Source organism: Cariama cristata, unplaced genomic scaffold (genome assembly GCF_000690535.1).
Source record: "Cariama cristata isolate BGI_N322 unplaced genomic scaffold, ASM69053v1 scaffold30422, whole genome shotgun sequence".
NCBI lineage: Eukaryota > Metazoa > Chordata > Aves > Cariamiformes > Cariamidae > Cariama > Cariama cristata.
In genome coordinates, this window is record NW_009603781.1 from 3,063 (window position 1) to 17,980 (window position 14,918).

At 40.6% G+C, this 14,918-nt stretch overlaps 1 protein-coding gene across 1 annotated transcript in view; it reads left to right on the plus strand.

The window, feature by feature from the left end:
- Positions 1-5,024: 5,024 nt before the first annotated feature.
- The window catches only part of DAPP1 (dual adaptor of phosphotyrosine and 3-phosphoinositides), a gene marked incomplete at its 5' end in the record, with an annotated part of 13,395 nt that continues 3,501 nt past the window's right edge, over positions 5,025-14,918 (plus strand). Inside the window, 3 exons of the mRNA XM_009695342.1 lie at positions 5,025-5,147; positions 8,324-8,457; positions 12,713-12,843. Of these exons, the coding sequence (XP_009693644.1) occupies positions 5,025-5,147; positions 8,324-8,457; positions 12,713-12,843 (388 nt within the window). The remainder of the gene's footprint in view (positions 5,148-8,323; positions 8,458-12,712; positions 12,844-14,918) is intronic.

Genomic DNA, 14,918 nt, shown 5'->3' on the forward strand with positions numbered 1-14,918 from the left:
AGAGCATTGCATCCAGTCAAAGGAGATAAGTCAGTGCTTTCCCGTTCACTCCATCAAGCAGCACAGCGTACTACTCCTTCGACCTAAGAATGGGAATACGTCTTTGAGGCTAGTATATAGCTTCAAAGTCTAAGAAAATTCATCTCATGGTAGAAGACTTTTTTTTAATAACAGAAAAAGTGCAAAACCTGCCAACATCTACCACCCCAAAAAAACCCAACCCAGGGTAAATAACTGCTCTGAATAATATTGGAGTGAAGTCCTACTGAGAGCACATGTGGACCATCTCCCCCCTAACGTGGATCTCTGTTCCCTTTCCGAGGTGAACAAGAGATGAATTCGATTTGCTGTGTTTCTGCTTGGCTCTTGCAGCTCAGGCAGCCGAGGAGGTGCTTTCCAGAGGGATGATCCCCCACCGAGGAGCACAAACAGTATTGCATCTTTGGCGGTAGGGCAGGGAGGTTCTGGGAAGGGAGCAGAGAGATCACCGAGCTGAATACTGAGAACTTCCTTCCCGCTTCAGAGAAGGAACTTTGAATTGCCTGACTCTTTACAAAAAGAAACCAAACATGCACACCGTTTCTAACTCTATCCAGGCTATAACTAAATGAGAACATAACCTGATAAGGACACAAAAAATAAGTGTGACCTCTACCTGCATTTATCTGATAGCTGGGCATACCTCAGAGTTACCACTGCAGACGCTAAAAACAAATGGCAGTCAGAACTTCCAGCTGTGCTCTTTCCTGGCGCTAGCTATCTTTCATTTTTATGAGGAAGAAAAGCGAGTGTTTCTACTGGGTGTTACACAGCTTGCACATAGAAATGGCTGAGAATTACCCAAGCCACTCGACATTCGTGCTTGGGTTAGCCACAGATGAGTGTTTGTGTTCCTTGTGTATTCCGGTATTGTTAAAAAGTTAATCCACCTGATGCCAGCTACAGGTTTATTCACCAGCCCCTATTTACACAGGCAGAAATGTTTTGCAAAATATCCATACAGTTTGTTTGCCAACAGCATTATCAGAAGTGACAGATGCCATACTAAGGGCTGTCTGATCTGCAGGGGACATAGAAATGAAGTTTCTTTACCATTTTTCTTTGAAACATCTTGGGTGGTTAAAGAAAAGAACAAAGGAACATTTTGAGGACGATTTTCTTACCTGAAGAGGGAGTTTTCCACCCCAAACATTGTTATAACATACTCCTCATCATCACCACTGTGTAGGGAGGTCTAGTCACTGCATTAACTACACAGAGATCTTAATGAAAGAAGATACTTTAATACGAGTGTGTCCTATTCTGCAGCTGTGATGATTAGCATAGCTGCGGTGGTACGGCTGGCCGGCATAGACATGGCTTGTACTGTGGCAGCCACCAGCTTACCCCAGGGGGGAACCCCACTGGTGACTGGGTGGGCAGATCCTTACGGCAAGGCTGTGTGCTTTGATGAGTTTTGGTTCTGTGGGGCACTTGTCTCTCATTTTTTAATCCTCCTTCTTCTAACAGCAATGTCAGTAAAGCCCTTCCTACTCTGTCACCGATGCAATCTGATCTAAAGAATCGGTTGATTTCCGAAAATGCTTTGTTTTCCGAGGAGAAACAAAGGTAATCTCACTAGGACTGCATTGCCCATCTAAGACATGCTTTCATGGGCCCAGCAGACTCTTCCACTCCAAAGAGTGGGAAGAATAGCATCGTCCTTCAGCAGCACACACTGACAACACAAACGTGCTTACACGTACGGGATAAAGAGATTTAATATAATTCAGGACAAAGTTAAAGTAATGACAATGGATAAATGACAAAAATTATAAACTGTGAAACTGAGATTGCTAGTCAAATTGGCAATAAGGAACCCAAAGGGGAGCATGGAGGATTTTTTTTTAATAAAAGAAATGAAATAATTAGAAAAGAAAAACCTCCCAGAAGTATGTATGCATTTGAGACAGGAGGGTGTGCAAGGCCAAGGGCACCCAGCAGAAGTGGCTCTGGAACAGGGAAGGACTTTATCTTTCTTCTCATGCGTCTTCAGAGAAATCTGAATCAGGAACCGCAGGCAATTTCTACACTACTGGTGATTTTCAGTCTGACAAGTGTCAAAGTACACGGCATATTTCTGGATTTTTTTATAGTGAATACAAGACACTATAAGTTGGGTCAAATAAAGATGACTTCTGGAAGGACCTTCAGAAACAGCCCAACATGCAAGATAGGCACCATGGCTCAAAATGAAAGAGTTAAGACAATTCAGCTTTTTGAAGGACTTGCTAGGAGCTTCAAACAGCTGTGTGTTTGTAAAGCCTTTTGATTTCCTTAGTTTATTGTTTTAAGAAGGTAGATATAACATTATGTATTCTATCAACAGTTTCCTCCCCAGGTATCACTCAGAAGACAACCAAAACTTAAGCTAAAGGTGACTGCCCTTTACAGCATCTTGCTGAATGAGTGTCTCCCACCTTGGTTTACCCACAAATTTCAAAGAACTGCCTCAAAGATTTGTTCTAAACAAGATAAATAGAAGGATTCTCCCTTTGACAGATACTTAAATTCAACCGAAGCGTATCTAATAGCATCTAACCACAGGGCTGTTTGTGTTTCTTTTTAGTCCTGTTTACTTGTATTTGTGTCATCAAGGAGGCTTGATTGGAAGAGCAGTCTGTTTGCATAGGTGTGTGTTTATTTACCTTCCTGGTGGTCTGGGTTCAAATGCTAGATTTTCCACAGCATTTTTAAATTTTACCTGTGTTCATGCAATTGGAACAAATTTTGAATGACCATTTTCACAGTGGAATATCCAGGTAACCTGACAGTTATTACTGATTGACCCATCTGTGACAGTCAGGAGGAGAAAAAAAGCAAGCTACATGTAGCAGTCACTTGGGTGCTAAGATCTGTGTTACTGTCTCACATCCACTTCTACTTCTTAAACTGCGCAAGAGGAACACGGTAACGTTTGAGGGATTTTTGTCTGAGACAGCATATTTAAGCAAGAAGACTGGTGCAACCTTGTCAGCAAGGATTTAAAACTGCACTTTAAAACAACTTATTTTCCCAATTAAGTGGGTGGGGCTTTGTTGTTGTTTTTTGTTTGTTTGGGTTTTGTTTTTTCACAGTGGTAAAATTTCATTAGTCACTGGCCTTTTATGTGTGAAGAGAGAGTAGATTTAAACAGAACATTTCTAAAACTTAAGTGACTTCTGTTTTAAAATCTTAGTAAAAGGCTTTTTGGAAATAACGTAACAGCACGCTTATAAGGAACCTCAAACTGAATACGCCTCCTTTATGAAAATGACCACTTAGAGATTTTCTCAACGTAGGTTTGTTTTGCACAGAAGTGAGAGAAATAGCGTTATGAAATTCCACCCAAAAGAGTGTTGTCTTCTCAGCCGTAGGTCCAGCCAAGCGTGTGTGCTGATACGATCCCCATCACATCAGGACAGATCTGACCTTTGACTGTTACTTACTTGGGCAGTTAATCCCAAAGCCGATTTTGGTTAACAGATGTTTTAGAGGATGACACTTTGATTTTTAAATATTCATTATTTTATTCTACTGTGTAGATGGTCCACAGAGCATGTTCTAGAGCCAAAGCAGCAATACCCTACCTGTATTGAGTTTCACATGGATCTTGTCTTCTGCAGGGTTAACAGTCTGCAGTCTCTTATAAAGCAATTTATCAGCTAGCTGGCCTTTCAAATAGGCAGCCATCTAAATTCAGAGTTAAAACTTTGTGTGAGATGCCAAGTTTAGTGGAAGCTTGCAATGAACAGATAAGGAGAAAGAGTATACAATTACACTGTGTTTCAGTTTAAAGACTGCCATGATACAAATGCCGGAAAGTGCTGTGATCACACTTCTGCTTTCAGTCAAAGAGTATTTCTCGGGCTGAAACAGTAATAGACTTTGACCCCAATCCTACAAGTTTAACAGTTTAAAGGAAGGGGAAGGAGACTGGGCACCACTCTGCATACAGACAAGGTGAGAAGCTTCCTGCTTGCAGAGCTGGGCCCTGGGTACAGCATCCCCTGCTCCTCAGCACCAGAGGTCCTGGAGTGTGTATGTAACTGTTGTTGATACCTGCACACAGCATGTCTTACAGGATCGGCACTCCAGCCTTTCAAAGCTGCAGCTTTTTTTTTGTGTATTCTGTCTCAGGATCATTTCTAATGAGTTACTTTTCTATTGAAAGAAATCAAGTGTTTCTGTTGTGAATCATTCTGGATGGAAATGAAGCCATAAACAACATTTCATGATCTTCTTTGGAGGAATTTTTGAGAATTCCTTGTGGAATTTTTCATATAAAAAGACTAATGAAGTTAGTTTTAACTGAAATTAAATGAAGCAGGCGTTTAGATGTTTTCCTGCATTGCTCAGACCACGTATGGCCAAGTGGCAACAATGGCGTGATTTCCTAAATTTTCACTTCAAATTCTGTCAGTTAATTTTGATCCCTTCCTGTGTCCCTTCTTCCAAAAAGATTATACTTCAAATGAAAATTTTAAGCTTAGGCAAATGTGTTTAATTTCAGATCTTAGCAGTGCAGATGAACTGAGTTGTGGGAAATACAGAGTTTGAGAGGAGTTGAAGTGTTGCCTGTTTGCCCCAAAAGAGGAAGCGTACCAAAGCGTGTAGATATGTCAGGAAGTACAGATTCTGAAAATAGACGAAAGGATCCTGCATACCCCCCAAAACTGCTTTCACCTTATCAGCACAGACCTGGGTAATTTGTTGGTCACGCAAGTAGAATTCGCAGGGTTTTTAGATTCAGCTAACCGTCAGCTGTTGTACGCAACTTTGTAGTTAACAAAAAATAAATAGTTTTCCGAGCGTGTCAAAAGGAGGCTGCTGAAAGGGGCATAGTTCTATGTAACCTGTGTGTGCCTGTGAGAAGGATGCTAACTCAAAATTGTAGCCATGTTGGTTGCAGTCCTTCCTCTTTCTCTAACTCAGCTCCATAATGCAGCAGCAGCTGTCGGTTAAGAGCGGAGTGAATGATACTTTAACCTCTTGTGTCTTCCCAGGTGGTATCATGATAATCTTACCCGACATGCAGCAGAAGCGCTGCTGCTTTCCAACGGGCAGGATGGAAGCTATCTCTTGAGGAAGAGTAATGAAAGGGAAGATTTGTACTCCCTCTCTGTAAGGTAGAGTATGGACAGAAGTGAATTTATCTAGTGCCGCGGAGCTAGCAGTTTTAAAATCTTCACTTACTCCCATGTGTATTTGCACGTCTCACGCACTGAGATGACCTGAGATTTTTTTCCCTAGGGCTCAGACTATTTTAATGTGTTCCTAATGGTGTAATCCTAAACATTTTGTTAGAAGAAAAAAATAAATTTAGATTGGATTTGAAAATTGCTCTCATTTTTCCAAACTATGAATTAATCTTATTGGCAAAACCCATCATTCCATGGATTGTCTATAGATTTTCAGTCTGCGTGATAAAAATCTGTGTGGCATTTACACAGCTGATGGGAGTAGAAAAGTTTTATGACGAGGATAGTAGTAAATATACCAGTTAGTAGGCGCTAACTTCATCTAGAGCCATCATCTACATGAACTTCATCTAGAGGAACCGTCATATGAGGGATGATCCAGTGTTTGACTGGACGGTTTTACTCCTCTGTTCTGGGCTAAGACTCAGTCTTAGCCAGTACTGCATGACTGATTTGAACAATAATTCACAAGTGACAGATGTCAGGCCCCTGAAGTCAGTTACAGCAATTTACATCAGTTCAGGACACAACCAATACAGAGCACAGGTAGCCTGGCCTGGGTACTTCACTATTGAATCACATTTAAAGAATGTCCCAAGGAGAGAAGCCACAATATTTTCAAAAGACAACATGAAAGATGTATGTATTAGACACACAAGGTAGTCCCTGCATGTCAGCTGAGTGGACGTAACCAACCCTGAACACGTTTTTAACCTTTGGCAACTGCATGACATATTAAGCCTCTACAGTGAAATTTTAAGCTGGTGCATTCAAGCTCATTTCTGCCTCAAACTGAGCCTCTGAACAATTAGTGACCGCAACTCAGCTGAACAGCATTAACTTTTTAAGCTAAAGTTACTTTAACCATTATAATGATAATAGTTATTCACAATCCTGATAGACAGGAACACAGCACATGCCCTTGAAATTGTGACTTTCTGCATATTCAGTACCAGGAGCTGTCATCATTTGGAAGTGGGTTCGCTTGAAAACCGAGGAAAGTGCAATTTGCACATGCCCTGTTCCCGGAGGTATAAAAGGCAAATATGAATTGCTTCACTCATCTCTGACAGAAGACCCAGGAGCAAGTGTGCCTATGCATACACTGCTGGAATTATTACCACTATAGATAGCCATTTATACAAGGAGCTTGGGAAGGTGTGGAGTAATTGCTTGGGGGGTGAGTTATTGGAACTATATTGAGACTAAAGTTATATCTACATATAGAGCTAAGGAAACGTTCAGGGTAGATTGCAGTCGGCATGCAAGAAACCTGCTCTGTGATGGTTCCCTAAGCAACCTGGCCTGCATCCTTAGGGTCAAGCACTAAGAGAATCTAATACACTGTCTCCAAAAGTGCGCACGGGTACCAAAAAATATATGATGACTATATAGCGCTAGAAATGCAATAACAAATACAAGCTTAATTTCTAACTTTCCGGGGAAGCAGTCGGTGTAACTAACTGTTTGAGTCTTACCCAATAGGCATCCCTATGGGGGGGCAAGAGAGGTCCAGCCTGTCAGCTGACCCCAGAAGTCTGCGATAGTATCTTCCCTACCTTTCCCCCTCTCCTTAAGGCATTTTATACTTTTTTCCTGTTACGTTAATTTTTTGGCGGTACAGCTCCCTTGAAATACTGATTTTGATTTTAAAATTTTCTACTGTTTAACTCAAGTTTTCCTTTCCATTTTTTTGACTAATATTAAAACTTTATTTTAGAATAATAAATTCAGTTTTGCTCTGATACATTTTTGTAGAAAGTGTAACTTTAGCAATTCTAGCTGTCATTTTGTTTCTTTCAAAATTTCTCCTATAGCTTTTACTTTACTTTCTGCCTCACAAGGAACTTCAGTTATTATTATAGTTTGTTTTAAAAGGAAGCAATGCTTAGACATCCCTTGAGGTTTTTATTGACAGCTGTAAGAAGAGAGATCACATATTGCCTGAAATCCCCTCCCCCAGCTAAATTAGCCAACTTTAAAAAGGAACTAGGAAATAGAGTAGAAGTTGCTCTCATTGCAACATTGCATTTCTTGTGTAATTAAATGAAAAAATGAAACCCCCATCGTTGCAGGGGACTCACAGCAGCTATTTGCTATTGCAGGGCATCTGCACTTGGCTTGCAGGCATCGTCTCTCAGCTGACTGTAGCGCAAAACATGCAGGAGGTCAACAGAGGAATGTTCTACAATATCAAGAGTACTATTCAAAGATAAACATTTGTTTAAATACCCATTTGAAATGATAATCTCCTGTGGAACTGGCAATAAACAATGGAAAAGATGCTATAAGTCCCTTTCTTCACTGTATTTTCAGTACATTTGATACATTTTCCTGAGGCAAAGTTTTCTGTGGACTATTTTGGATGCTAGTAACATTAACAGAAGTAACTTTTTCACTGGAGAGATACATGCAATAAGTGCTTCACTGTCTTCTGAAGTCAAAATAATTGCCCATCCAGGAGGTGAGCCCTTGCACACTTCTCTAAGTGCTTTCATAAACAAATGCTGTTACTTCCCTGACAGACAAAGGACCCTGGTTCACATTTGACAGTGCCCCCCACAGAGGAACCATTTGTCTGAGTAGAGACAAAGCAGACAAATTCTAAAGCCTCAGGTATCTAAAGTTAGGTTATTAAATCCCTGTTTGGGTGCAAAAAGGAGGCAGCCTATTTTTGAAAGAGAAACGGAAGGCATTTTCGATGAGATTGGCATGCTACCTGAAAAGTAAGACACATGCTGAGTGATACAGGTACACCATCAAGACTAGAGCCCAGTAAGTGAAGGGACATCACCCTGCTTAGACAGAAGGCTGGAAACCTTGTTTGTGAGTCTTTTTACTGATTGCCACAAAAGTTAATTTAACTTACTTGGCCTTCCTAGGCTTTCATAATCTCATATCTGTAAAGCAGCAGTTAGGTTTTTCTTAATACATCGGAGTCTCAGATGTGTTGAGTATTAGTGAGGGACAGTAATGGCAGTAGTATTACTGCTAGGACAGCGATTGTCGGCCTGTGATCTGGGCCAGAATTCCTGTAGTGGAAGCTGCCATTTCAGGGTTGTACATGCCAAATGCCTTGACAGATTTTTCCTTTTTTATTCTAGGGGAAAAGATTCTGTGAAACACTTCCATGTTGAACATACAGGAACTTCATTCAAATTTGGATTTAATGAATTTTCTAGCTTGAAGGAATTAGTCATGCATTTTGCAAATCAGCCTTTAATTGGAAGCGAAACAGGTAAGGAGAGCCATATGTTTGTATGAACACATTTTAGTCGTGCTTCACACAGATCTAAGGAGCTTCCGATGTGCTATCAACTAGATCTACTGCTGAAGTGTTCCTCTTCAGAAATTCACATTTGTATTAACCTCAGGTATCTAAGATGTTCCTCTTCCAAAACTCTTTCAAGTACTCTGAGGACAAAGTACATGTAAGCTTAGTGGGTTTTTCCTAATCAGGGACATGAGCTCCTTTTGATTTCTCAGAGAGAGAAGGAAGCATTTCAAAATATGCATGTACTAGGAGGAACAGAACCTTCTCAAAAAGGGCAAAACCAAAGCAGGGCGTTTAGTGAGGAAATAAATGTTCATCTGTGAAATTGAAATCCCCCAATAAGAATAAATAGAAAAGGGATTTGAAATTGTTTAGCTCTACTCTTCCTCATCCAAGGAGGATGTCTACAGCGATATGTTGCTCTTTCCTGTAGGGAATGTGGCCTGTATTACCTCTCCCTTTCTGTCTGTGGTGGATCGGCCTCCTGAAGCCATCTGCCACCACAGTGCTTTGTCTTGTGTTTAAGAAAAAGAGAGAGAAAAGCACAGGCTTCTTGAGCAGCCAACATGCTACCTGAATTAAGATTCAAAAGATTAAACCTGATTCCTACAAGTGACTTGAACATGACCAGACCAGAATCCCTGGAGAAACAGATGCATATTATCATTATAATGCCAGTTTTAGGTTTAGCTTCAAATGTAAGAGTTGAAGATGTGTCAGTACAAGTTAGTGCCAAAAACTTCTGTATCCTGTGTAGAAAGTGTACGCAAGTAACTCAGAGTAGTACTAATTATATATGCAAGAGACCAGTTAAATGATAGTTGGCACGTGCAATAACTGTAATATGTCACACACTAAATATGCACCAGTGCTCTTTCAACTCAAGCATTAAATTCAAGGGTTGCTTTGCAATTTTTTTTCCCCCTGAGAAAAATGCAGTGGTACACTCAATATGGCACTTGTATCTTTCAAAGCATTCTCTATTTAAACTGCTTTTAAAAGTGGTTTGAACACAGAGATCCTACATGTATCTTTTGTGCCACTAAGCTATTTTTCCTGTGAAATCAGACATGCACCCACAGACCTAATGCTGTAAAGGTTTCAGATGACATATAAAACTTGTATTTCCCCATGCCTTCTCTGTATGTGTTACAGACATTAGTAATCAAGGCATTGGTGTTATTTGATCTCTGTGGACAGGACCAGCACTGCTGAATGATGTGCTCACTTGTCACCTTAAAGCTCCCTAATCAGATTCTGCTAGCTCTGTGAAATCTCTTTAAGTTGGATGTGCTACAAAATAAGAAAAGCCATTTGAACATCACATCAAGAAACCTTTCGCCTTACTTTACCGTGGATAACTGTAGAGAAGAAGAAAGAGTTAGTGCTCGGGCAATGTTCCTTCAGATAGAAGTGTTCAAGGTCTCCTGGGTCATAACCGATTTATACCAAAAAGGGGGTAGGGGCTCATCAGAGCCCACTCTGAGCCAAGTGTCAGCATGGCAGAATGACGGGCCCAACAGACAGGGTCACACAGCAGGCTGGCAGAAGGGCCAGCAACAGAGTCTGATTTCTTAGGCCATGCTTCCTTTCAGTGAAAAGCAGCAAGCAACCCTTAACGCCCAGGCATCAGCAGAAAGTAGTTAGACCAGTTTTTCTTATTCCTTGTTACACTTACAAACAACTTCCTATAGAAACACTGTGAGATCAGGATTGTAACAGTAAAGCAAGATACCGTTTTTCATCTTCTCCTTGTTTATGGACAGGATTTTATAAAACAGAGACCCATGAGATACAATATATAATGGTTTCCACTATCTTCCGTTTATGTTTGTCTCACTGGGGCTAGTTTTGTGTCTGAAGAGGCACGTCAGACTCTCTGATCAGTACTTGAACACCACACAGGCCTGCACCCCTGCAAACTGGTCCACAGAGCACAGTGGTTCTTTTGTACTGGAACAGCTGCAGGCTTGTGCTTCAAGCCCAACAAACCTTGTCTTACTGCAGCTTCATTTGCCACTCCAAATGGAGTGCTACACGGACTCACATCTTATTTTTCTGCAGTGTAATGTGTACACTTCCTTCTGAACTACATATAATTAAAAGGAAATTGGGGCTACTGTGTTCTGTGAGATGGTTTACGGAACAGGCAAGCTGAATCTATTCAGTAACAAGGTTAAAGCAATATATTACCATATTTCTATATTTTTATCTTTATGAATAAAGTGACAAGTTCAACATGTTATTCTTACCCATTTACTTTATCGGTTTTTACCTAAATTATTTTGAAAACATGTAAAAACTTTGAGTCATTACCCAGGCAAAAATGCTGAAGTCACTTGAAGCTAATGTTTCCAACAATGGGACTAATTTTCATTCCTCCTTAGAAATAGAGGTCACGCTCAAACACACAAGAAGAATCTTGCTACAGCACAGCTTTTACTAGTTCTTTTGTACAGTTACCAGATGATTCTGTACAAGTATCTTTTGTGGAGAAAAAACATGGAGAACTTACTAGAAGACAAATATTATATACAATGTTAAACTTGTCCTCCCAGTTCTGCACCAGGGCTCTTTATCCATGGTGTACAGATGATGGTACTCTGATTCTCTGCAACAGCTTAAGAGTAGTTTCTGTAGACTGGTGATGGGCATGTTCTCAATTTCATTTTAAATGACAAAGCATTATTTTTCTGCAAGGCCAAAGAGAATGAAACTGAATTTGGCTTTTCACCTACTGCAAGTTGAATATATCACATTTGCATACACCCCCTGTGCCTGCAAACAGATTTCAGTTGGTTACTTCAAATACAATTTTTCCACTTCCCTTTGTAGCCCTTCCCATTAGAAAATATACTTTAAACTTTATTTCACTTTTAAATTACTCAATCACCTGTAGGTTTCAAGACCAAATTCTTACCAATTCTATCATCCCTCCTCTTTAAGAGCTGACAACATCAGAGTAAAATGCAAATGGAACAGCATTTGGTAAGCTGTGCATTTTAAAAGGAAATTAGATGGTGTAGCAGTTACTATTTTAAGGAGGTTCTTCACCATTTTGAATAGTGCAATAGATTCACTATTGAGAATGTAGCTTTTTGCAGAGAACATGCAATAAACGTGACCTTATTCAGAGAACAAAGAATGGCTATAATCAAAATATTACTGACTGGAAAGGGCTATGGTAAAATAGTTAAAGGCAATGGTAAAGCAGGCTTACTGTTAGGAAGTCTGTACCGGAAGCTGTGACTTAAGCAAGCAGTGGGTTTTTGGCAAAACCATGACCACTGTTACGGCCTCCTATGTAGTCTAGCATCCTGCCTCCCCGCCCAGCCAGCCTCCTGTGCAAGAAGGGAATTTAATGTGTCAAGTGATTCCCTGCAAGCACTAGTAAGTTTAAAGGTTTAAAAAAGGTACCAGGTCTTTACAGTTTTCACAGCTGCATGTAAGCAAGTGCGATAATGGCTGTAGTCACATCTCCATGAATGCAGTGAAAGTGTAGGTCAACATTTCAGCTGTAACTGTGAAATCTGTGTTTCAGTTTGTTCTGTATTATCCAGTTACTCCCTGACTGAAAAGAAGGTTCAAGCAGGACAGGAGACAGCTGCCTTTGAGGGTTGTCTGATGGTCCTATTCTCTTGCTGTCTTGATTTTTCACCACTTACTGAGCATTGCAGAAGGGGTTTAATTACCTGCTACTTAGAAGAAGCAAAGAGGGTTTTAACTCTTGTTTTCGGAGATGTAAGAACAAATTGACTCCCACTGTACGGGCATGAGGGAATGGATTTAGGCAAGGTCCAAGGTATTGAGGACTCTGAGCAACATGACAGAGCCAAGGAAGTGAGACTTGGAAGTGAATCCAGCAGCAAGTGTCCCTCTGTAGTTTGCAGGGGTGGATTTTTTAAGAAAATACCTTTCACAAAGTCTAAACTATTCCAATGATGCATGTTAGAAATATTTGTCTAGTTTTATCAGTATGGGAGAGTCATTTATAGTATCTGATTGTTTTCTCACATGGGTGTGGCCTGAGTCTCACCCCCTTCCGAGGAGAACCCCTTACAGGAAGGGTCGCAGAGATCTTGGGGAGGTTATTAGCTCTTTATCTTTTCCTAAAATGAAAAAGGCGTAAGTTAACTGTTCCACAAACAAGCAGCTGCTGCCAGTTATTTTCTAAGACTGTCTTGCCAGATGACTTAACTCCTGCTCTTTTTGTCTCCAGGAACCTTAATTGTATTGAAGCATCCCTACCCACGGGAAGTGGAGGAACCTTCCATTTATGAGTCTGTCCGAGTTCACACGGCAATGCAGACAGGGAGGACAGAAAGCGATCTTGTTCCAAATGCTCCCTCAGTAAGTTGTGTTCTGGTGGGAGGGGTGCTTCTCCTGGCCTGAGTTTAGTGTGATTGCTGAAGTGAGCTATGGAATAACACCAGTAATTCATCCCTTTATGGGTTTGTAAATACAGGAAGTCTTTGCTGACCAAGGCAAAACAAACAGAGACTTGCTAAGTACAGTCCCATGACAAATAAAGCCTTTTACAGTTGTTGTCACTGAGACCTTCAATGCTGTCACTGGGAAAACAGTGTCTGCAGCTGACCTAGGTGAGTCTGACCATCCAAACAAAGAATATATGAAAGGCTTTCATTCTCCTGTTGTCTTCCTTCTAGAATGCCATCTTAGCAGTAACATTACCAGGAATTAAAAAACCCCAAAAAACCACACAACAAAAAACCCCTAAAAAACCGAACCCACATCACACAAAACAAACACAACACTTCTCATCTTTCTGACAAGACTCATCAGGCTGTATGCAATAATACACTCGTCAGGTTGCACAGTAAGCCCTTGTTTTGCCAAACATCGTTTCCAGTCAGTAGGAAGTGTCTCTCTCTGTCCCCAAAGGTGAGGAGGGGCATACACTAAATAACAAAACCCAGTAACAGCTACAGAATTTACCACATTTTGTCTCACTCAGTGAATACGAGGATTAGATGACAGGAAGCAGATAGTAGTCCTGACAAACATAAACTCATTACCACTTACTATTTTTGCAGTCGTCTTTGTTACAATTATTTTGCCCAGTTTGCAATATACAGCCTCCTTCCTAACTGGGAGGAAGGAAAGAGCATCTCAGACTTTCCAAGTCAGTTAAAATTGACCTTTTGAAGAAAAAAAGTAATCAAAGATGTGCAAGACAGGCAGGGACACATTTGGAAAAGGAAAGCCTAAACTGAAGCGTGGTACAACCAAGTTAATAAAAGTATCTATATCCTGGTAGGTACATTCCTCAAAAGGGTTTTTTTGCATTTTCACACTTGGATTTTATTATTTTAGAATGACCTTGTCTTAAAGTGGGAAGACAGCTTGCTGTATTCTGACACAGACTTCAACCCAAAATAGAGCAGTATGACAGAAGAGCCTCTACCCTTTCAGCCCTAGTAATTTTGAGCACAATAAAAAGCTGTTAAAAACTTTTATTGTAAGCTTTTCATGTTAAAAGCAATGCCTGACTAGTGTGAGGGACAAGAGAACATGTTCATATTCATTTGGGCCACCTGCTCTGACATCTGTGACTCACTTGGACAGTAATTAGAGACTTTAAATCCCTAGTAACTCATATCTAAGTGAGACAGGTGTTTCTCCAGAACAGTATGGCTTGGAACAGAGAGGAAAGTATTTTAGTTACATACTGTATTTTTTGAGAAAATAGGCAGAGTTACATTAGTACAGGTTAATGAAGTTGATAAAAGAACTACTTGTGATGCGTCTCACAACCAACCCTTCAAGGCTGAGTTCCAGTTTAACCTCCAAAGAAACTTGACTTCCACATACAACCAATAAAAAGGCAATATTTTTTCAAGAGCAAGGAGTAATTAACTTGGCAAGAATTTGGTTTTCAGAGGTCTGCAGTCTCACAACTAGGTCCCTAAAGAGTTTCAGTATCTGAGAAGTCATAAGGTCCCAGCGTCACTCATCGTGGCAGAGAAACACTTCAAGAAAACAGTTTTTCAATAAGCACATTGAATGCAACAAGTTTTTCCTCTCAAGTATGTGGCTGCTTGAGAGAAGACAGTGCCCAAGTAAAAAGCACTTTCCTCACGACTTGCATTTCAAGAGCGATTTCTGTGCATAACTGCACTGTCAGCTAAACCCCAAGTGCTTCTGGTTACAACATGTACTGAGGCAATCATCTAACTTTCCTAAAGAAACTGTAACTCCAGCTATTTTGCTGTGTTTGAATGAGAAGGTGCAGGCCAGGAGCTTGTTGAGAGTCTAAGAGATTGCCTTTAGAGCCAGCACAGGACCACGTTTACCCTAGTGCTGGATCCCACCGTGTGGAGGGAGCACAGGAGTGAGGGCAGGGCAAGTGGCCATGGGAAGTTTCCCAAAGAAGAGGCTGCTCTTCCATCTTCCGGATGTAGGGA